Here is a 24,465-nt window from a genome sequence, read left to right as displayed (position 1 = left end):
GTTTAGAAATAAATGGCTCTGATTTTTGTTACCAGGCAGTTTAACGTTTACGCAGTTCATTTATTTTTAGCGTATACATACCGCATATCAGAGAGAGTTCGTTATTAGAGCACTCAAATAAGACGTTTCATTATTACTTTCAGGACAAACCAGCCAAATAGGACAGGATTAAGAAATAAGTCATGACCTACTCTGCTCCTCGAGCACAAATCTTGATAACAATAAGATCATGTTACTGGTAACAAACTTTCAGAACAACTTTGTATCATGTGGCATCGTATTGTTGGTTTTATTCCGCCACTTTCTACTGAAGGAAATGTTTTGCTTTCATTTAAAACACACAAATCATATTAGGCTTGTCTTGGGTCTGCCGTAGGACTAAAAAATTCTCGTGATTTTTCCCTGAGTGATCGTAATTTTTATTTCGTGGCTTAGTATTTTATTCCCAGTTAGAGTCAAAGATGTTAAGATTCTGAAGATGTGCCTCAAGACATTTAAACGGTATTTTTGGGGTATTGCCTAAAATCTGAATTCAAAAAAGATTTTGCTTGTGGTTGCATGGTACACCCATTACGTTCCAAGTACAGCTTCTTGCCATCTACTGACAATTTTGGAGACTACTTGGAAGTTGAACCGTACAGAGTGGATAAGCAACTGCCATCTATTGAGTGGTGTGCAATGTGATTCGTATTGATTCGTATTTATTTTCATATACCTGAACAATTTGGCGCACGGAAATTAAATTTGATTGGTTCCCGTAGGAATGCACTTATAAAGGAAGATAGTTTGACTGCTTATTTATTTATTCCAAGTTCTTGTGTCATGGAAGGTGAGACAACAGTTTTGAAGTGTAATAGTCCACATTCTGATTAAAGTGATTTTAATCTCAAGATGAAGTGCTTCGTTATGAAGAGAGAAGAAGGGTAAGTTGAAAACATTATTTGTGATATTCACAGCCATCCTAAGCGCTTCGACGTCAGTAGTTTGACACAGTCATGAATGTGAGCATATGAATCGGCAACATTTTATTCACAAATCAGAGTTAGGGATCAGTATTTTAGGCTTCATATTTTATTGAAACTAATTTTGCAAATATTTAATTATTTAATAAATACATATTTAAAGTATTTATAATTTTAGACTGCGGTCCGTATATGTTTTCATACTGAGTTCAAGGAATTTGATTGGCCATTGCAGCAATGCATATAAACTGGAAGATAGTACATCCGATCACGCATCAGTTACAAATAGTAGAGCATGTAGTATACTGTGACAGGGGCGCACCTAGACTCTCCTGACATCTACAGGGTAAATATAGAAGTACAGTAACAGCTGTGAAGCTTGACCGAGTGCATTTTAGTAGAAGTGGTGGTAAACAAAATCAAAGTCTAATTTATAATAGAAGCGATTATTTTCCATTTCAAGATCAAATGCTGGGTCATGAAGAAAGGAGAGGGGTAAGCAATTATCATTTTATGTACAAGTAGACGTAAGCCGTGCTTAGTGTTCCAATTACAAACAGGTTCAACACCGGCAACACCAAAGCCTCCCCCTCCCCCCCAATGCCACGATCCTGCGCCAACTTTATACATTTGCCATTCTCACAGCCCACCTACCTAAGATCCATCTTGGTGTTTTCCTCCCATCTCCTTTTTTATCTGCCCAGTGTTGGTGTTCCAGAAGGATTCCCTACCAAAATCCTGTATGAACTAGGGTTTGTCGGTTTTTAAAAACCGGTTTTTTGGATAAATTTGTAAAATTCGAAAACCGGTTTTTAAAATTTAAAAAAAAACCGGTTTTATATACTAGAATTAATATGTAATAATTTCTGTTAAGTGAACTAAAAAATTTAAAGACTGAAATTAGTTCCAAATTATTAAATGCTTTAGAAGTGCGAATTCCAGAAAGAAGACAAGTTGGGTTGGTAACCCTTTTGCTATATTTGCAAAATCCACAAAACATTTCAACAAAGAAATCTAGTGTATTTCCTCTACTTTCAAAACTCGATATTATTAAGTTATCTGGAAAAATATTGTGTAGAATTTATCCAAATTCTTGTATGGAAACAGATTCTGATGATGAATATATCGGAGACGGAGAAACAATTAATCAGGGCAATGCCCTAAAAGAAACCATGGAAAAGTCAATTCATAGGTTTCTTGAGGGACCTGAAGAAATAATTTCAAATCCGAAGACACTGAAGGCCGAATTTTCAGTATTTGAAAAGAACAAAGAATTTGGATTTATTATTTGATGCCCTGAAAACGATAAAACCAAGTTCAGTAGCCAGTGAGAGAGTATTTTCTATTTCAGGCAATTTTGTATCTAGAATAAGAACAAGATTACGTAATCGTTCAGTGGACATTTTATGTTTTTTGAAATCACATTTCCTGAAGAAAAATACTAAATGAAATAAAAATTTATAATTTATATTTTATACGGATTTTAGTTTTTTATTATTTGGTTTTGTATGGAGTATATTTTATTTTGTTATATTTTTATAGTTCCATAAATATTAAATAAACTGAAAATTTTTAAAATAAGTATAAATATTTTTTTACTGTTTTAATTATATTTTGGTTTTTTTTTGTAGAAATTCGAAAACCGGTTTTTTCAAAAGTCGTTTTTTTTTTGGTATAAACCCTAGTACGAACCCCTTTCCTCCCCCCCTCAAGCGTGCTACATGTCCAGCCCATCGGAGCCTCCTCACTGTGCTAGGTGCCCCGTACAATTGGCGAAGCTCCTCGTTATGTTAATTTTGTTAAATTCCCCAAATTTCACAATCATGCCGTGATATAATTGCGTCTGAAAATGGAAAATTCTGTTTCCAAAACAGATTTTTACCCCAGTGTTTTGGATGGGATCTTTTCGACTAGCTGAGCTATTAGGTCCTCAGGGACTTGCTACATTACGAGTTAAGTTGCTTGCAGCTTCTCTAAATATTTAAGAATTAAGAAAAAACAATACTTCAGAATTAAAAACTCAAATGATTAATTCTATTTAGGGAAATAATTGCAGATTCAGCTCTGCGCTTCAAAGTCGAAACATACGAGGAAGAATAAGTCTTTTATTCCAGTGTCACGCTTCAAATGCGTGTAATTTCCGCCTTTGGAGCTGTTTATCTCAGTCGTGGATAAAAAGTGGACGCTCGAACGTTTCCAGATGATAAATGTGACACGTCACTCTCTTGGTGACGCTTCGATACTTTGAATTCCTGTTATTATCCTCAAATTTGTACTGAGGAACGTATGGGATCAACACTTGATACTTTTTGTTATTTTACGATGTTGTATCAACTGCTGTCGTTATAATGAGGTACTGTAGGACTCATGTGACTGGAAAATAAGGACGGGAGCTTTCGCCGTCAATTTTAAGTACAATCATCGCGTGTCGGAATCGAAATAGGTTTTTAAAAGGAGGCGAGACTTTGTGTTCGCTGCTGACGTCTGAGGTGTGTCAGTCACTTTACTGTTTCTTTTGATTTGTTACGAAACATCACCTCTTACTCCGGTAAAAAAAAAGGCATTTGAGAAGTAAGAGATGTAAGTGAAATTTTTGGATCTGAAGAGTTTGAATTGAGTTAGGAATAGAGGAAATGCCATTGAAAAAGAACGAACTGATCTATACGAGTATGTAGCTCCTCCTTGTGCCGTGACGGTCTCTCCGCTGTGTGCGATCACTGCGCCCGTCGCCGTGATTCCTAGTGCCAGCGGCACAGCCGTCAAATATCCTGTCTGGACTTTTACGATATAGGTACTTTTTTTACGATGGAAGGCAATCAGAAACGCGTAGGAACTTACAGCTGTAGACCTCAAGTTTCTTAGCTATGCTGCACAGATATTTTCGATTTTTTTCTATCGTCCCCTATTCTGCGCGTTGGTTTATCGACGCGCCTTTAAATTAACTCACTTTTAGTATCTGTGTTTCTTTTTAAATTTCTGCCTCCGTCTGGACATAATACGCCTCCTAGATACCCTCACTCGTTCTGTTTCCTTATTATGCAGCGGGCATAATTATTTGTCCTTCATTGATACAAATTTCGTTGCGTGAGTCGAATTGAACTCACTCCGGTTTGGGTCAGGCAGCGAGATTTATAGTTTCACGTGTCGCCATGGAGATAGCCTAATCGCGCATTGGTAAGTCGTCCACGTAATGGCATTAGGCAGTCGTCACTGTGTCCTAATTTGTGTCGAACCCGGGACCACTGGCCGTTATCACTGATGCAGATAAGACGCTGTATATAGCACAGCGCGGTTCTTGCCGTGGGCCAGTGGTTTCTCGAAAGCGGCATGGAGTACGTCTGGAACAGAGTGAGTACCCTTATCTGCGTCACTTCAGTAATCAGGGGGCCTTCAGCAGTCACAGTTTATTCAAACCCGCCGGCACTTGTTCCATACATCAGAGCGATAAAACGAGGCACCAACGTCCATGACGTATTGCAAATACGCGCGTGTTGCGTAAATAGTCAGAACTTGGGCCGAAGTATTTGACCGTCGTTATCAGAATAAAAAAAGAGAAGCTGTTCGTCTTGAAATGTCCACGGAATAAATTATTAAGTCTCTTTATTTGCTGAAAATTTCTTTCGAATTGTTTTTAAAATTGTTAAATTTGTAGGGTGTGAGGTTCTGACGTCTTTTAAGTTGTTGATGTAAATCTTCTGGGTTGTAACGCCGTGTGGACTCACTCCAGCCCTTAAGATGTTTCCAGAATGTTATTTAGAAACGTTACAGTCCACACGGCGTCACAGCACAGAACACAAACATCGACACGTGTTAAACGCGTATTGAAAGATTCGGCCGTCACAATGAGGGTTCCAGTATCGAGCTCTTATGAAGGAACTAATGAACCCATGGGCTCCACAGCATCCCGGTACGGTCACAGTCTTTAACCCCTTAAAGTTCGTGTTGTGACTCTTGTTTTCATATTAATGGATTTCGTACAATTGTATCTGTTTCTGTAATGTTATATCAGTTCATTGACTAGCTACGGGTCGAACGACCGAGGTTCGATTACCGGCAGGCTGATCAATTTGCGAGGTTGGCGGCCATGCTTATTCTCAATAGCAATGGCAATCGATCATGATGTTAGTTGCTATCGGTCGATAACTGTAAATTTCTGGGATAAGCACGTACGTCAAATTTAAAGAAAAGGTAGCAATAGTTTCGTGTTACTGATCGTCCGTACGACGTTATCAACGAAAGAATTGTACGTCAGATTGATTAATTCGGCCTGCTAAGATATGGTAGTCCTATCAGCTTGGAAATCAAATTCTGTAACTTTCGATATTGCCTGAAGTCAGTTGGGAGTGATAACTCTACAATTCATCGCCTTCTAGTTCTTAGAAGAAAAAAGTTAAACACGTGAAGAGCGATAGTGTGGTTTATAAACCATGTTAATGGATTAGCAGAGGGCTGCAGAGTCTTACAAGCCGTTTCAGTGAGTCCAAAAGAATTTCTTATCGAAAATGTACTTTGGATGTAGTACTAGATTTTTTTTAATAAATCATCTTTACTTTACCTGTTTAAAAACTGACTCCTATAAGGAATTTTAATTATATGCATTGTTCTATACGCACGTAAAACTTAGTCCCTCAGAAAATGTTAGTCGGAGAAATATGAATGGAAGAGTCTACTTGGACGACCTAGGTATTGATGGAACGCTAGTGGTTTAAACGTGTGACTGCCAGTTATATAATTACATTGAAAGATTGCAGCTGAGAAACTAGTTATAAAATGAATGTTAAATTAACAATGTCATGAGTGTGTGACTAAGAACAGTCTTTTGCAGATCTTTTGTGAATACGGTGATGAACCTTCGGCTTCCGTAAAAGTTGGGAAGTTTTTTGATAGGTGAAGGACTGTCAGCTTCTGAAGTGTTTCATCGACTTGGTTGTAGGGCAGTCCCTCCTACGTGCTTGTTCTACGCAATCCTCACCTTCATTCCGTGGTCGCCTCTTTACTGCGAACATCTTAAAGAAATATTTAAGAACTGTTTAATTCCACAAATTCTTCGAGAAGAACTTCTCTTACCCCAGGGATACCCAAAGCCTTCGTAGTTTTCGAATAATGGCTCACTCACTTCAGCTAGATCTTCGTCGCTTGAAAAATTTCCCTTCCCCTGTAATTATCGTCGTTTCCGCTGGGCCCTTTTGATCTTGTGATCGTCATATCATCTATTTTGCTGCGTAGAAGAAGGTTTCTCACATGGGAGGGGTGTTCTTGCTGTGGAAGGCTTTCGTTTTGCGTAATGCTTACAGTTGCTGATATATATTTATTCACGTTTATCTCGGAGTAAACAAGTATTTTAACTCACTGGGTCACGTCCTTGTATAGGGCTGAACCCTCATTACAGCAGTCACGTCAGAAGCCGAGAGCTACAAGCTTACAGCCTTTACGTGCACCTGCAATCCCGCGTATAGATAACCCAACTAACGCTTGTGTGAGATGTGCTGCCTAAGGCTCAGGGGATGGTTTCTTCTGCATACAGGAAGTCAGTGAATACAAGAAGCAAAATGAAACGATATTAATTTGTGCCTGTACGAACTGTGAAGGGCTGTTTGTCTGTTGCGTCATATTATGACGCTGTATCAAATGCAGGAGTTGTGTAGCATTCAACAAGAAATTGTAGGCTGATGTTTCCGGTCGGATATCTGCTGTCTTGGTTAAGTGATTTAGTAGTTTTCCTCAGTCCCTTGAGGCATCCACCTAAAACTGGCCACGATCGCTTTTAATTCTTCATTAACAAAAATTCTTCCGTTTGAGCAATGCAGCTGATAAAACGTCGTCAAACGAATAAGAAACGTTGCCTTTGCTTGAGCTGCAGTTTAAATTATACTTAATATTTCTGTTCAGTCAGGGCTTACCGTAACTCTTTAAAACACAGTGGTTAATATATGTACCACCTTTGTAGCTGTTGCCCTCGCATTGGGTTTTGTGCACACACCAGCTGTTTCCATGAACAGAATCAGCTAGTTGCCCGTTGTCATGGAGACGCATTGGGTTTTATTTGCGTTCTGGACATGGTGTTTATTATTTAGATGAGCTAAGTCTTAAATGGGTTAAGGTAACATTTTATCATTGCTTGGAGAACATATCGTGGTATTCCGTCTCCTTCTACGCTGAGGAGGGAGGGAACAGGCTCCTCAGAAACTTTGACACCCAGACGCCTTGGTGACGACGTTTCACTGACCCTGGCAACTGACAAGCAGGAAGCTGTCGTAACACAGAACGCGCCCTGCAACAGCTCATATAATTAGCCGCCTCACGCAGGTGGAAGCCAGCACAATTGTATTTTAGTCCTGAGTTGTGGAACAGTCAAGAATCACGGTGCGCGATGGGTGATACGTACAGGCTAGAGGCTCCAAAGGTGGGTGGATTCGGAAAGAAATGAAAGACGCTCTAAATACAGTGTTTTTCTTAGTGAGCAAACATATGCTGATCTCTGTTTGCTTTCCTGATTTTTTCCATCTACCTTCACCCTGGGACCATTGGGGAAACCCCCCCCCCCCCCCCCACAATCCAGAGATTTATATCGACTCACTGTTCCCTGATTTGTTGTTAAGTTTGCATTATGGAGGCATTTGGAAGACAGGCGTAGATGGGAAGATAATATTAGAACGAATATTAAATATTGTGTGGCAGTGTAAACTGGATTAATCTGTCTTGGGAGAGGCGCCGATGTTGTGAAAACGGTGATGAACGTCCAGGTTACATAAAAGTAGTGTAATATTTCTTGACAAGATGATGTACCGTCAGCTTATGAACAAGGCCTCTGTTCGTTATTTTTTTTGCATATGCTCTGGACCAGAATGGGTTTTTCTGCACGCGAGATGATTGAGATTATGTAGTATCGTCCGCACATTATTTTGTATTGGATTAGATGCTCGTTTCATGAACACGTGGACGTATATAAACTGATTTGAAGATGCCATGTTAAATAGTAAACATACAGTTTAAAAGAAAAGTAGTTCCTTTTTGTAAATCACATTTTAAGCCATTTTAGTGGGGCATGGTGGGTCCCTTGTACTCGTTGAGTGTACAAACGTCAAATTCTTGTCTTCATACATACGCGTGTATCTTTGGTTCGTACGTTTGACGCTGGTTAGTAGTTTACAGAAGTTGGTGCAACCAATAATTTACTAATGGCGTCGTGGCCTTCAACGTAGTCATCTGATCGAGTTCAATTAGCACGAAGAAACACGCGATTCGTGCCTCAGTAACTACCGACCGGTGACAAACAGAGACGTTTCTCAACATCACGTAACGTCACTGACTTCGCGGAATGTTACAGAAAAATGTGCGCGTTATTGTACTGACGAACTGTGGACCCGTTTTCGCGATAGTCACGTGCATTTTTCACGTCTCAGAATTACGTCCTGTTGCGTTGCTGGCAAAATGGGCCCTGACGGTGACAAGTGCGAAGATGGCAAGTTTCAGATGTGCTTACTGCCTCCATCCTCAGAGCGGAATATCGCATAAGACTGTCGTCTTCGAGCTTTGTCGGTGTTTCCAGAATTTAAGACAAATTTGACGTCGTAAGCAGGGACGATATGTTTTTACTCAAGTTCCTACCGAATAATAGATAGCTTTAACTGACGTCAGTGATCGCTTTGTCGTTTTCTAAGGCCACTGACACGATTAAGCCACCGTGGACAGTGTCCTACTTGCTTTATTGGAGGAAAAAATGGAAGTATTTTAGTAAATGTTTATAGAGTTGGACTTGGAACCACTTCGCCGTCTAGCGACTTATATTTGTTCCGCACTCTGGACTTTGGACCCGATCCGATGTGACGTCTTTTGCGTTGGTGCATGCAGCCGAGTAGCTAATGTAGCTATCTTAACCCTTTGAAGCCGAAGATCGTCTGAATATTATTTAAGAATTCAGTCCGAACCGCGAAGAAAACACTACACCTCACCATTACGAAAATCAGCTGGTTAACCCTTTGAAGCCGAAGCTCGTCTTCATAATATTTACGAATCCAGACCGTACCGCGAAGAAAACACTTCACTTAACCATTAGAAGTCGAATCAGGCGGTACCACATAAGATTTAACAAAAGAACATCCCGGGCAAAGCCTTAACTATGTAAATCGAGGCTCGCATTCGATCGATGGTGTATCGAACTCAATCTAATTTTCGATCATCGGATTTTATCTCGGCCATCTGTCTGTCCTGATAATCGTTGTCTCATATTCTCCATCATTGACCGTTTTCACGCCTTTCGACAGTATGCGCCCCTTTAAAGTTGAAATGTTGTCGCCAAAACAATTAACAGCCAGTTAAGTTACTTTTCATTGATGTGAATAGATTAGCAGGTTACATGCACTTCCTAAAACTGTACGTGTGTCCTTCTTGCCCCGAAGCGCAGTGGTTGTCATATCAACCAGCGTTGTTTTGTACGCGCTCGGGTTACGTAACGTTTGTGTCTTATGAAGGCCGTTTTGTTCGGCACAGAGGTTAAGTAATTCTAACGCTTTTAAGTAACAGCCCGCCTCCGTTACAGCGATCAATTCATTAATGCTGTTCAAGGAAATAATATTTGTTTATTATGAGAACCATATGAAACACATTCATACACTTTGGCAAAATGCACAGTTACTGATTAGTGGTAAATATAAAAAAAACCAATGGGCTTTGAAGGGTTAAGGATACTAATGAACCGTCGTTTCGACACCAATTTCCTCCTTGCTTCTCCCTCCGCCGTGTGACCGGCCTTGACAAAGTTACGCGACGCGCCTTGTAGTACACGCAGCCCAACTGACAGAGATGTACGGTGTGCTGCGGCACTCGCAGGCGTTGACGAGAGACTACGCGCGCACAAACGAAATCGATCCCAATCGACCTAAAATGAATATTCTGCAAGTAATCCTCTGAAGATTCTTCCTTCTGTGGCGTGTCTTTCACGAGTTCGATTTCCCAGAAAGTCTCTTCAGGAGTATAAATGCGGTTTCTTGCTCTGTTAGCCACAGTCATTCTCCATTCGTAATTATCCGCACAAGGCCGGTGTGATGTAAGGATGTTGCAGGAGGTCGTGCTACATGGCCTCCTGGTATGACACAGCCAAGGCCTTCATTATTATTACACGCCAGAAGGGGAAGGAATGTGGACTATGCAGTGTGTCCAGACGAATGTTGGGATTCTGACTTAAAGACGGAAAGAATTTAACCTTGCAAAGCTCAATGGTAACTATATGGACCACCAGCTTTAACAGTCAATAAATTTTAATTTGGTATTCATGTTTTTCGTATAACTCTCACTGTAGAACAGCTTTAACAAATGGATCCTTGTATTGGTGGAGTCTTGTGTTTTCTTCGCGGTACGGACTGAATTCCTAAATATTATGTAGACGAGCTTCGGATTTAAACGACGTTTTTTGGCCGTGCAGTTTATTTTATTCCTGCAAAGAGTTTAAACAACCAAGTGCGTGAATATTTGTTTATCTTCTCATTAGCGTTGACATTTGATGTGTCATGGTGATTTGCAGTCTGTGACGTCACTATCACCGAATGCAGACGGCAAAAGTCGTCGTCAGATTCAAATACTTACCTGCTTCATGAAGGTTTTCAATGTTTGACTTCAGTTCGTATAAAAATTGTATTATATTTGTATAATTTCGTAATCGGATGTGTCCTATAGTGACAGACGGGCTGCCGTCATTGGCTTGTCATCGTCAGAGACAGAACAGCGAGACAGTGCCTTTGGACGGGAGCGGATTTTAATTAAATTTCGCATTTAAATTCTTTGTCAACCGATACATTTCGGTCCGAACTGGGTAAAGATCGATACTCACATTTCATAAAAGTAAAATATAGCTGGAACGTGAAGCTGATATTTAAATGCCACATTTCGCTGAGGTCCATAATTATTGTGATGTACTCCTGAATGGCCTGGGGCCTAGACACAGGGGAAACGAGGTGTAATTAACCACAGAACTTGTATAGCCTGGAATATTTTATTTTAGAAAAGGTATCAGTGATACCAACCGATTTTATACGTTTTCTATGGTAGAAAAGGTTAAGAAGTGGCGAGTTACAGCTTCTGATTTGAAAGGTACTCAATTCGAATCCAGGCTGGCGGCCGTTTATCCTTGTTTTCCTCAGGCAAACACCATCAAGCCCTCTGGTGTGTTTACCGATTAACTCTTGCAACTGCTTAGACACTACGACTGTTTTATTCTTATATTATTTAACGATGCTCTTTCATGTGCAAAGTTATACGTTACAGCGTCGAATGAGGTGGGAAGGTGACCAAGAATGGTGAGTAGGCAAGGTTTTGTAAGAAGATTTCCGTGGCCTATTTTAATGTATTATCCCGACATGTGCCTGACGAAAACTGGGAAGACAACGACGTAGTCACTCAGGTTGCTCGGCTGGAACGCTGCTTCTTGTGGTTTTCCTCAGTCCTTACCTAATCTAACGCCTGTATTTTACTTAAAATAGATTGTGGTTTATTCCTCGAATACGCGTTCAATTTTATCATTCCTAAATGTCTCGTATTTTTCATTCGGAGGTACGTGGCTTCAGCTGTTGATACAGTTTTGAAAAATAGCCAAGTAAACAAGGATAACTGAACAATATGGCAGCTAAATAATGTGATACATAAACAAAACAGAACACTATCAACTTATGTCCTTATCATCGTCAGCTGTCGACTCTTGAATAATGTATTATTCGTTTGTGTTTCAAACAAATTAATGCTGGTTGTCCATTTGAAGATAACGCCGGAAGTTAGCATAGGCGAAGTTTCGACTTGACACAAGTCTGTTTTTCAACGAGCGTAATAAATTCAGAGAATGCCATCTCAAGGATATCTGTCGTTTTTGTCATGTAAACACTGCAAAGCGTCTATAAAACAGATATTAGCTTTTTTGTGGGCAACTCATGTGGGCCGTATAGATACAATTTTTTTATTGAATTTTTATTCACATCAATTATATAGTCAAGGAGACTGAGATGAACGGACTTGTAGCACGCATCAGAACATGGAGAAGTTTAGTTGTACAATCTTAAGAGATAATAACATTATGAGACCTAAGCACAGATGGCAGTATAATATTAAATTGATCTTGAAATTGGATGTGATTAACTTTCGTGGTCCATAAAGGGCGGAGAAGTTCGTGGACGTCGGAACGAAAGACTCTCCGTAGCGTCGAATGGTACGGTGGTTATGAAATGTTGAATTTGATCGGCTCTTGAAGTTGTACATTGGATTAAAATGGCTTGGGTCGTTAGCGTTTGTGAGCGCCTTTGAATTTCTTCAGCAGACAATCTGTTGCCCGGCTGAATAGCTATCAGCACTTACATTCAGATGAGTTCGAGGGGCATTCCCACACGTCTGTGGTTAGGAAGGACGCCGCAAAGTCAATTAATAAGGCATGCGTGCGTTGTTGCACTGGACATTTGATGCGTAATTTGTGGAGTCCTTGGGAAGAAGATTGGTTAATTGTTTCTGAATGTCTGTCAACAATAACTTTAGAATAAGACAGTTAATTTTAATCCGCTATAAACGGTTTAATTAAACAAGTAAATAGGATAATTAAGATGTCAAGTTCTCGTCTATTCGGACTGAAAATTTGAATGCCGGAGAACATAATTTTTTTTAAAAGAAATCTCTGTATGCGTCGTTCCCTTTGCTATCTTTAAATTACAGATTTCTGTCTTTCCGCCTGTGTATTTCAATAAGAAGTCACGTTGGTCTAGCGGTTAGAACGCTGGCCTTGTAATCCAGGGCTCTCGGGTTCGATTCCCGGCGGTGCCCGAATTTATAACTTGTGTTGGGCAAGGCCGTGGTCTAGGCAACACGGAGTTTTTCTCCGTGGCATCCCAACAATTACTCCATTCACACACAGAAGAAGGCAATGGCAAACCACTTCTGGATCATCTGCCAAGAACGTATATGAACAGGTCCCAGTCCGAGAAGAGAAAAGGATGGAAGGATCCTGTTCATATGGACCTGTCGTCAGACAGAACACTACAAATAAATAAATAAATAACGCAACGCGTAAGGAACAGCAGCGAGATGCCTTTGTCGGAGACGCCCAGTGTTCGAAGACCTTTGTACATCTTCGAACGTTTCCATCAAAATGTAACCAGAAACTGAATTCTTGTATCTCTGCCGTCCAATGCGGAGTTATTGATCAGATGTCGTGAGGAAGCTGAGGAATTTGCTAATCCGACTGGAAAAGGAGCTCGATCTTCGGCTAACAAACACGAAGCTGACTAATGGAATAAATTGTTGTTAACAGACAAATGATGTTTCAACATCGATATTATGCAGTAACGCCGACACTCAGAATGACGATTGACGAACGACGTAAATGTCTTAAATTGTTGAATCCTCGTATTGTCGCCATTTTGTTTTGTTCCTTTGTGTCTCAGAATCAGAATCAATGGATCATAAATAAAGAAATTTATTGGCGAAATCAGTGAATAATTTATTTTTCTGTAGTTACCAAACAAAATTATTCCGGATAGGTGGTCGTTGTTTCTCGTTCATGCCACGAAATTGTTAAAAGACTGATTCACGGCTCTTTACATGGAAAGACCGAGCGTTCACGGGAGGTTTCGCCCGCAACATTCTTCATTTTCGATGCGGTGCGGTGGCCGCGCAGCTGATGGCGGTGGCAATGTAACTCGAAGAATTCTACGAACACGTCTGTCTCATGTCAAGGTCACGACACTATCAGTCCGAGGGTTTGCCGGATAGAGGCCTTTTAAGTTTTGCAGGTCATTCGAAAGTTAATTTCTCAAAGGCATTATATCTGCCGATCTGTAGGAATCTGAGTGAAAATACTCACGTCAGTTTGAGCTCAGTGCTGGAGAATTCTGGAGAATTCCAGGATAAGTTCTGGAGAAATCCTGGAAAAGTCCTGGAGTAGTGTCGGAGAAGTCTTGGAGACGTTATGCGCAAATTTGTTATTTATTTAGAATTGCTGGAGAAGTCCTGGAGAAGTCCTGGAAGGTTGTTTTAGAAGTCCTTAAGCGGTGCTGGGTTTGATGCTATGCGGGTCGGTTATTTTGGATTCGTTTAAGTTTGATTGGGATAAGTTACATTGGATTAGGTTGAGTTTTAGGTTAAGTTTGATTAAGTTAGGTAATTTAAGGGTAGGTTATATAATGTTGTTGTTTTATGATGGGATGGGTTGTCCTGGAGAATTTCTATCGTGTTCATTGGGTGGTTGTGGGGATCTCCTGGAGAAGTGCTGGATAATCCTGGAAAATTGCAGGAAAATTCCTGGAGAATTCCTGGAAAAGTCGTAGAGTAGTGTCGGAGAAGTCCTGGAGAAGTGCTTTCATAACATGTGAAGCGAACTTTCACACACTGGACTTCGAATATCAGTGACGTTTATTTCGTGTGTAATAATCAATTAGTAGGCTGTAAGAAAGATTGTGCGTTCGAGTAATCTATTAATCGGGCAATGACAGTGCAATCTCAAACAGCCGCAATATTGCGGACATCTTAACGGTTTCGTCACAATTAAAATCGATTAAATTGCGTGCGTTTATGGACGTTTTTGTCGGTTGTGTTCCAAGAACATTGCAGTCCTCTTACCACAATCTTCTCTTCCATGACATATGTGACTGGGGGGGGGGGGGGGGGGGAGTGTCATGTTCCTTCGGTTCCATGCGACTGCCGAGCCAGAGCCAGAAGATAAGCGTCCCGAAGCAGTCGATAGTGTTAATCAAGTGTTCGAAAGAGGACGTTTTCCCTGTGGCATGGACGGATAGCAACGCATTCTGCAGTTTTATTCGTGGGACACTTTTATATCTGCTGACGTTCGTATGAAGTGGCGAAACGTGTATCGACATCTTCATTGATACATACAGTTTTTTTTTTATTTGTTTGTGATACTGTGTAAACAGTGTTCTTGAATTTTTTAATCTTAGAGTTCACTGTTTCAGGAGTTGATTTAAACATAATTTATTCCTAATAATCTCAGATTCGTATCATAATTATCTGATACTTTTATTTAGTTCAAGTGCTGTTCTTGCAGGAAGTTGTAGGAGTTAAGATTTTGTCGTGATAGATGTGAAGTCTGTGGCTTCGCATTTCGTTTATGTAGTTATTGTATTAAAATTGGGATATTTCTATTCCCTTCATTGCTTATAGTTATTTTGAAATACGTGGATAAAGGTTTTGGATCTACTGGTCTGGGCCCAGTAAGTAAGACGAACGAAATTTGCACTTAAGATACATTCGTAGTTGACGTTTTGTTAGGTGCAGATCTTATTGAAAAGGTACAGGCTGTTTAAAAATTGTCGTAACGAAGATGGTGCTACACAAGCAGAAACAAGAGTCTCATGAACGCCTTGCACTTGTTGTGAGAAATGGCTGGACAGGTGTTAATGTTGCTGATATAAATTATACAGCAGATAACCCTCACCTGCTGAAGGTATTTTTATTTATAGATATAGATTTTGAGATTTTAGATAATTAAATGTGCAATAATAAACGTTTACCACTCGTGTATAGATGATCGTTAAACGTAAATTGTTTCGATTTGTATTCGTTCTTACGCAGAGTAATGGTATGAGTGAATTCGGTGTTGTGAGTCTTTACTGAAAGTTGGCAGGCTTGTTTAATTTAGAATTACATCAGTCAGATGTGACCTCTACTCCAACTCTTCGAAGGACGAAGTTTATCTGATTAATATTTAAACATTTAATTCCTATCTGCATTACAAAGATCAATTGGTCAACGCTATTTCGGGAAAGGATCATTGATTATTATGAGATTCATACGAAAACCACACTTTGTGGGCACAATGCAGAGTTATTAAAATTTAAAATGGAGATTTTTCATAAGCTGTTTATTGTTGAGAAATCGGTACGTGACGCGAAACGTGGATCTCATTAAGATCTGAATCTTTTTTTTCCGATATGGTGAATATCTTGAAATGAAAACAAGGAAAATTGTTGTTGAAATTTGTGATACTCACCGCTGTGAAAACCTCAGATCTTACGATGTACTTCTGTTTCTAAGAAATGAGAATCAATGTCCGTGAACTTTGCAAATTTTCAAGGAATGGGTTTTGAAAACGTGTATAATCAGCATAAGAGCACGCCTTTCCATTTGTGTTTAAAATAATATTGTCTATAACCGTGGAAATTTTGTCCACGAAATTAACAGAAACAAAACACTTATTTATTTTTGTCACTTAGATTTAGATGTGTAGCTGAAATTAAAATGAATTTTAGATAATAACGATTAGATTCAATTGAGGTAACACTGGCTACCATGCAGTTCAGAATCTTTTACCTTCCTGCCTGCCATCTCAAACCGCAAGTATTAAAATATATAAAACTATAATATTTGGTTTTGTACGGGCGTCTAACTTGGTCTTTCACGTTAATGGAGAAACACAGATTTAAAACAGGGTTCCCATTTCACATCCTCACATTTTATTTCTGTAAAATTTTCTTAAACATTGTTCTTCTGTGTATGTCTGAAACTGTAAAGTGTCTCCCCTTAATATATTCTTCCTGAAATTTTGTATGATTTTCCCCCCCAATGTGTGCTATATATACCAACTGTTCATTCTCCTTAACCTAATTTCCCTAATAAAGAGTGCAAAACTGTGAAGTTCCTTCATATGTAATTTTTCCCATTCTTATGTACTTGATGTCTTTCTGTATCCAGATGCCCTTTTGAACATTTTGTTCTTGGATGCCACTGATTACTTAGAATGAAAAGTAAAGTTTAACACTCATATAACATCAGCAGTTGATACAGTGCCATACATTGTTTATGCTGAAAGCAGCACTTCATATTTGGGAGGTCCAGGGTTCAATTCTTGGCCCAGAGACCACCTATTTTCACTAAGAGTTTCCTCAGTCCCTTCACACAAATGCAGAGATAATACCTTACCACTAACTCCCATAGCCTTGCCAATTTGCCATTGATATATATTTTCATATTTGACACCACATGACTTGTGCAGCTGAAAAGGTGTCATTAAATAAGCACAGCTGAAAGGTATGATATATAGCTTTGCAATGGTTTGACAAATGACTGCATGCATCTGGTTGTTGTAGGTGCGAGGTCACCAGAGGGTTCCATCTGGCTCCCGAGAGTTTAAGGAGCTGACCAAGCGAGATGCACAGATCCAGCTGCAGCATGAGTTGGACAAGTTGTTGAGCACGGTGCCTGACGTGAGACAGCCGTCCGTAAAGAAGGAGCTCGACGGCTTTGCACAACTCTTTCATCGCTTCTTGCAGGAGGAGGGGCCGTCCGTTGACTGGGAACGCATCGACAGGCTTCCGGAAAATGCCGTAAGTCATGACGGGACCGTGCTGTCCAACGACGTTAAATTCCAGCATAAATCAGCTTTAAATACTGCACACTGTAAGCCATTGGTTCTCGGTTAGTTGGCAGCCGACATGTACATTTTCTGTCATTATTCTGGGTTGCATCTCGTGCATGAACATGTTGAGTTTTGAATGTGAATTAAATTAAAAAATTAAAATGGATATTGAAAGATTATTTAAGCAAAAGAAGTGTGAAATGTCTCACTAATTATAGATTTAATTAAAGAAAATATTTTAGTAATATGTTAACCTGAATGCGGAATGTGAGACATCACACAGCCTTTGGTTTGAGCCACAGAAACATTGGCGATGGTTTATGTACTCTGTTTTATGAACAGTGTGTCCACCCTGCTTCAAGAAATGACTTGTCTGGAATTGAAGATGTATGTATAGCAGTGCAGTGGTTGAAATTTCTGCTTAGTGTTCATGAGGTCTTTGCTTCATGTCTTCGCTGGGAAACTAGCTATTCTCACTGAAATTTTTTATAGTTTTACATAGTTCCTACAGGCAAATGCTGTAAAACATCTCATTTGACTCTTTGGAACCAAAGTGGCTGACATAATGTCATTAAATAAACCAAGAAATGAAGCTGTAAAACTTGAAACACATGAATGTGTTTAGGTGCGGGACTACAGCACACTGCAGTTACCTTCAGCAGACCAAATTCACCTGATGCTGGAAAAACTGGTGGTTGTGAAACTCAATGGTGGTTTGGGCACTTCTATGGGGTGCCATGGGCCCAAGTCTGTCATCCCAGTCCGTAGTGACCTCACGTTCCTCGATCTTACTGTACAACAGATTGAAGTAAGTAATGCCAAATGTTTAATGGCAGTATTTCTCTCTTCATGCTTCTGTCTGCTATATGGCCAGAGTTCTACGCACACGTTGGTTTTGCATACTTTCGTGTTACTGAGCTCATGAAAATGCACAGAAATTGTGGGAGTGTATGGTGTTAAATATGTTTTTTTCATACATTGTTATGTGAGAACACGGTGTAACTGATAGTTTTTTTTAGCAAGTACCTGCAATTTTTTCAAAATTTACCCAGATCAAACAAATCCCTGTTCTGCTGGATCCCCACTCTAGATAAACCTAGTCCAAGATTGGAGGTTAGGTTACCTGATGAAGGAAATAAAGCCAAATTCTGGGAACAATGCAAGTTTAAGAAACTGGAACAACGGGCAAAGTCCAAGAGATGATTCATAAATGAGGCACATTAACTCCATTATCACATAGCTGATTACTTTTGAAGGATTCATTGTATTTAGTAACCACGAAAGCTTTAAATTTTACATAAACAGTGTAAGTGCACGAAGGTGGTTGTCTTCTACGTGGTGGCACCGTGTAGTCTGGTAAAAGTTTACTGACATTTCAGAGGTACTTCACAAAGTGGCAATGAGGGCATCGGTAAAACATCTACCAGATTACATGGTGCCACCACGTAGAAGACAACCATCTTCATAATTGCCACCTTGAGAACCCCAAATCCTATGAAGTAACTGCATGATTTTACAAAACCTTACGTTTGATCTGTACTTTTAGAAAATCTTTCCATAGGACTGTATCCTGTGATAGTTCACTCCAGTTTGCGTTTTAACATTTTTATTTATACATCTTCATATTTTCTCATGCCTGGTCTCCTGTTGTCAGGTTTTTAAGCTAAAATTTCATTAGCATTTTGATACTCCCAGTTCTGCTAAATATTTCACCCATCTAATACTCCTTGATTTCGTTATGCTAACAGTTCTGGGTGAAATTTCTTATTATGTAATTTTCTTCATTGTGCTACATCGTTATCTCATGAGCTATTGTTATTATTGTTGAAATGTTGTGAAACTATGTCTTGGTGGAAATGGGCTGCTTATGGGCCCATTGTGCGTCCCTCATATTATATATGTGTGAATACAGAGCAAATTTCACATGGACTACCCTGGGCATGAAGCCAGGCCTCTGTGGTGAGAAGCTGGTGACTAACTGTGACTAATGACTATCCCACTTATTTGTCCTTAGCTTTGACTTTGTATGTGTGTGTGTGGGTGGACTGTTGCAGCACTTGAATAAGACCTACAAAACGAACGTGCCGCTCGTGCTAATGAACTCATTCAATACTGACGAGGACACTCAGAAGATCATCCGGAAGTACAAGGGGCTGCAGATTGAGATGTACACATTCAACCAGAGCTGCTTTCCTCGCATCAACCGAGAGTCCCTGCTCCCTGTCGCCAAAAACTGCAACATTGATGCAGACATGGAAGCGTAAGTAACAATAACAACTTTAAGAATCAGATTGAAACTGAGTACCTCATGATGCATTATTACGGATTTAAACTTGCCCTTTATAAACATGCAACGCTTTGACAGATACTGTTAATGCCAAGCTTTTTGATTACCTGGACATTTTATACCCGCTGCTTTCTCTTAAAAGGTGGTACCCACCAGGTCATGGTGACTTTTATGAGAGCTTCAAGAACTCGGGCCTTCTCCGCAAGTTCATTCAAGCGGTGAGTAGGCACAGGGGATTTCATAGACCAACACAGTTGTAATGATACACCAGGAAGAAAAATGTACTTTGTGCACATTGTAGTATTTGTGCAGTCGCACAGTACATGCAGGCATTGCAAATGATATGGAAACATTTTCAGCATTTTCGTCACTGCGTGTTGCCCCATTCCTGCGCCTCATGTGACGAACACCACGACAGTTCGGCAGTTTTATTGGCTTTCATTTTAACACTTTCCGCTGAGCACATTAGTGGCCAGCCTCCCATTATCCTTACAATGGGTCGTGCTTCCTGTGTCCTGAAACTATCTGTTCCACCACAGAATGCTATGAGATGTTAAGGCTTTAGAACTCAGTTTGCATGCACACAAAATTATTATTGCTTCATGTACTGAAGCATGCACTGTGTTTTCTGTTTGGCTGTTACTTTCGTTTTATCTATGCATTGCTGTAAACTGCACCAAACAAAATTTCCTGCTTTTGTCGATGTTTTACAGTTTCTCGAACCCTTTCTCTCAAGTGGTGCATGTACGATAAATTCTCCTTTATATGGCATTTTGTGCGTGAATATTCTCTAACTCTGCTACACTTTTGATGTGTATGCACCTCCATTTGTTTGGTCTTAGGTCATCTTTTGCTCGCACTGAAATTTTGTTGGCTGTTGTCCATTTTCTGAGGTATATATTTAAAAATCACAACATTTAAATTGTCATGAATGCCGTGTTGCAGGGACGAGAGTACTGCTTCATCTCCAACATTGACAATCTTGGAGCCACGGTAGACCTGAACATATTGAACCTTCTCTTGAACCCCTCAGAAGAGAATTCAACCGAATTTGTCATGGAAGTTACTGATAAGACAAGGGCTGATGTTAAGGTAAGAAATAATTTGTGGTTAAGTAGAAATTGTTGTACAGTGTTAAAAAATATGTCTTGAGAGGAAAATGTAAAAGGAAAAGTGTTTTACTCATTTGTGAAAGAAGAATCATAAAATTATCATATTTGTAACATTGACCACAGGGTGGTTGAAAAATGTGTGTTGAAGAAACTTATCTTCTAAATTTTGTGTTAGAATTGTCGTGTTCACAAGAACCTACTATCAGGTCCCTATCCTGAGCCACGTGAATTCATTCAACACCCTATAATCGTTTTTCATGAAGACCAAATTTTTTTTACTCTGTACATACCTAGGTTTTAATGCTTTACAACTAAAATCTTGAATCAGTGTCTCATCTCCCCCATGCACGCTACATGTCCTTCCCATCGCATCCACCTTGATTTTATTGTCGTAATATTAAAAGAAGATTACAGATTACGAACCTCAATGTAAAACAATCGGGAAGATTTTGCAGAGTTACCGACATAAATGGTTTTGTTGTGTGCCAACAGGAAATCTAATGAGCAAATACATAAATAAGTTTAACATCGAAGGATGTTGTACTTCAGCCATGATGGTAACATGTGCTTTGTGTTGCTCAGGGTGGTACGCTTATCCAGTATGAGAATAAGTTGCGGTTGCTTGAGATAGCGCAGGTGCCAAAGGAACATGTAGACGAATTCAAGTCCATTAAGACTTTTAAGTTTTTCAACACGAACAACTTGTGGGCAAAGTTGGATGGTGAGTAGCTGAAGTACCCAATATGTACATGACATAGTACCATTTTCATCATATGTGTGACGTGTTACAAAAAATGTTGTGAATATGCTCTTCTGGAAAATGGTGTTGTCTTCTAACCTATTCTTAAAGTGAAACATTTTATGTAGTCAAATATAAATAGGCTTGTGCTGGTATCTGGGGTTAATTTGTAAAAACGTATAGCTTATGTTATTGGTTTAAACTCTTCATTGACTGAATTAATTCTGTTCTGATTGTGTTCCTGTGGAGTTGTGTAGTGATGTTTACTGCAAGAGCATTTCACATGTCATGCGGTGTACAGTAGTGACTAGGAATGATTCTTACTGAACTGTACCGAGTATGTTGCCTACCTGCTTACTTCAGATTTCTTGCCTACTGATTTTTAATTCAGTCAGAGTTTTTCATTGATGACGTTTCACACACATAAAACAAAATAAATTACTGTGTGAATAATCTGGTGGCATGAATGAAATATTATATTATTGTATAGCTTTGTATATTTGTGTGATTAGTGTTTGGTTCCAAGTAGGAGACTGACTCCATATTTGACCTAACGTCCTATTCCGAGGCTATGTGGAGTCTCTTTCCCTGGGGATTAAATCAACCAGAGTGTGAAGCTGACCACTCACTTGTGTCTATTGCTAAGGTTAACTGTCTTTGGGATGTTGCACTGTGTAGTCTGACAGAATATTAAGAGATATTTCATGTAGAGGTATTAAGGACCTCTAAAATGTCACTCAGTTTCTGTCAGACTACGTGGCACAACAATCCAGAAGACAGTCAGGTTCATACTCATTGCCATGAGAACCTGAAATCTCACCTATACTCCACTTCTTTATATACCTCATTGGGTTGGTCCATTAATGCATATGTTTATGTGCAGCGATTGAGCGGGTCCTGAATGAAAACTCCCTCAACATGGAGATCATCGTGAACAACAAATGTCTGGCTAATGGGCTGAATGTAATTCAGCTCGAGACTGCTGTTGGTGCAGCCATGAAATCTTTTGAGGGTGGTTTGGGTAAGTGAAGTAAACATCCAGACATTAATGTGGATACCACTCTCCACGTTTCAAAATATACACAGGAGTACAATTTTTGTTTTATTTGTACCTTCTGTTCTTTTCCATGTGTGTTGTCAGTTGTAAATTGGTGTTGCAGGCATCAGCGTACCACGAAGTCGGTTTCTTCCTGTCAAGAAGACGTCTGATCTGCTCCTAGTAATGAGTAACCTGTACAGCCTTAACAAGGGCTCGCTGGTGATGAGTCCGCAGCGAATGTTCCCGACCACTCCCCTTGTCAAGCTGGGGGACAACCACTTTTCAAAGGTCAGCTGATGATCTTCAGGATATGTCAGTCACATGACAGTTTGATTTTAACAGCAATAAAAGATTTAAGCGTTAGTTTATTATATAGTTTTGGAAATCTGTGACAAAAGCAATGGACTTCTGTGCCAAAGATTTTGGTTTTGAGACCAGCCAACTCCAGTTCAAATTTTTCTGTATGTCTTGCCTTCACTTCCAACAAAGGTAAAATTTTGTGAATATTTGGAATACCAGGCCACCGTGCCACCATCATTCAGAACCATAATTAAACTGTACTGAGTGAAGCTTATCTTAGTTCTGCCTTACTTTGGCTCTCATTGAACTAGATATTGTTCTTGGTACTTCATTCTGAGACACTTGTAAATTATACCAGTTTCTGAAGGCGAAGAAACCAAAATAATGGAAAACATGGCTTCCTTTGGTTTAACTTTTAGGTTTCATTTATAAAACAGAGAAATTAATAGATAATACAATTGCCAAGACTGTCAGAAACTAATTAATACCCAGAGTGAAGTAGAAATTGTGGCAGTCACTTGCAGATCCTTGCAGTAAGTTTATGAATTTCCACTTCTGATGCAGGTCAAGGAGTTCTTGTCTCGATTCGCCAACATCCCAGACCTCATTGAACTGGATCACTTAACAGTGTCAGGAGATGTTACATTTGGTCGAGGTGTCTCACTGAAGGTATGTTTAGAGGCATAAGCTGACAATTATCAAATCTTGAAAAACAACTTCATTAGTGTGCCATATGATTCATCAAATGTTTTGTAGTGCAAACACATTAAGAAATGTAACTTGTTAAGACAGCATAAACTATGTCTACATGTTCAGCACTTGCACTAATACATTAAACTCTATAACACTGTTTTCAAAATATTTTTCATATTTATATGATACTATGAATATGTGAGATCCAAGGTACATCAGAGTTGTCCATTTTCTAAGAAATTGTTCAATCATGTTTTCTTTTACAAATTTTTCTTCTTACAGAAATATGGCCCCCTATTCTTTCGAACAAAAATAAAAGTACAAATTGTCATCTTATAATAAGGTGACTACAGTCATTTGGAAAGCAAGGGATGTTAATGAGGTTGATGCTTGTTCCAGGGCACTGTTATCATCATAGCAAACCATGGTGACAGGATTGACATTCCATCAGGAGCACTGCTAGAGAACAAAATTGTGTCTGGCAATATGCGGATACTTGATCACTAGTTCAGCGACAGTAAAGAAAGATAGTGAACAAGAAAGAGATGCTAATATGTCTATTTAAATTTCCTTATGGGGAAATCAGATTCTGTAACTGCAGAATTTAATAAATCAGTCACTGTTGTATATAAGACATATTTTCGTGTAATTGGAAAGTTGGGTGTCAGTTCCAACACAGACAAAGAAGTAGCTAGTGATCAGTTATGCATGTCATTAGTTGTAGTATGTGCACATTTGTTTTGCTGGGAAGTGCACATGGAATTGTGTTGTGTGTTGTAAAATAATTTCTAGTTGTACTTTAATCTAAATGAATGTGTGAAAGAAAGTGTGAATTTTATATATCCTGGAAAATATAAAAAGCATTTTTGAGCTACCTGTTATTCTCCCTTGAGCCATTTGCAGTGTATTTTGGAATGAGCTAGGGTAGCTCAGTCAGTATGGTGTCAGACTGTCGACTGGATGCCCGAGGTTCAACCCCAGTAAGGGTCGAAGG

General features: G+C 39.4%; 1 protein-coding gene across 5 annotated transcripts; it reads left to right on the top strand.

Annotated features, from left to right (window-relative positions):
- Nucleotides 1-1,312: 1,312 nt before the first annotated feature.
- Nucleotides 1,313-24,345, top strand: UGP (UDP-glucose pyrophosphorylase). 5 transcript variants are annotated; one of them, XM_022071279.2, is made up of 11 exons: nucleotides 1,313-1,457; nucleotides 17,033-17,269; nucleotides 17,927-18,109; nucleotides 19,356-19,561; nucleotides 19,731-19,806; nucleotides 20,534-20,680; nucleotides 21,283-21,421; nucleotides 22,323-22,460; nucleotides 22,600-22,766; nucleotides 23,343-23,447; nucleotides 23,871-24,345. In XM_022071279.2, the coding sequence occupies exons 1-11, from the start codon at nucleotides 1,431-1,433 to the stop codon at nucleotides 23,976-23,978; spliced, it is 1,533 nt and encodes a 510-aa protein (XP_021926971.2). In that variant the 5' UTR covers nucleotides 1,313-1,430; the 3' UTR covers nucleotides 23,979-24,345. The 5 variants fall into 5 exon arrangements, with proteins under 5 accessions (XP_021926971.2, XP_021926972.2, XP_021926970.2 ...); XM_022071280.2 differs by lacking the exon at nucleotides 1,313-1,457 and adding an exon at nucleotides 4,158-4,310; XM_022071278.2 differs by lacking the exon at nucleotides 1,313-1,457 and adding an exon at nucleotides 7,248-7,365.
- Nucleotides 24,346-24,465: the final 120 nt, after the last annotated feature.

This window comes from Zootermopsis nevadensis, unplaced genomic scaffold (assembly GCF_977971745.1).
Source record: "Zootermopsis nevadensis isolate Lab colony 2312 unplaced genomic scaffold, Znev_1.0 Znev_ptg000012l, whole genome shotgun sequence".
NCBI classification, from domain to species: domain Eukaryota; kingdom Metazoa; phylum Arthropoda; class Insecta; order Blattodea; family Termopsidae; genus Zootermopsis; species Zootermopsis nevadensis.
The sequence above is the reverse complement of the archived record's forward strand: the minus strand, read 5'-3'. Positions and strand labels throughout refer to the sequence as shown.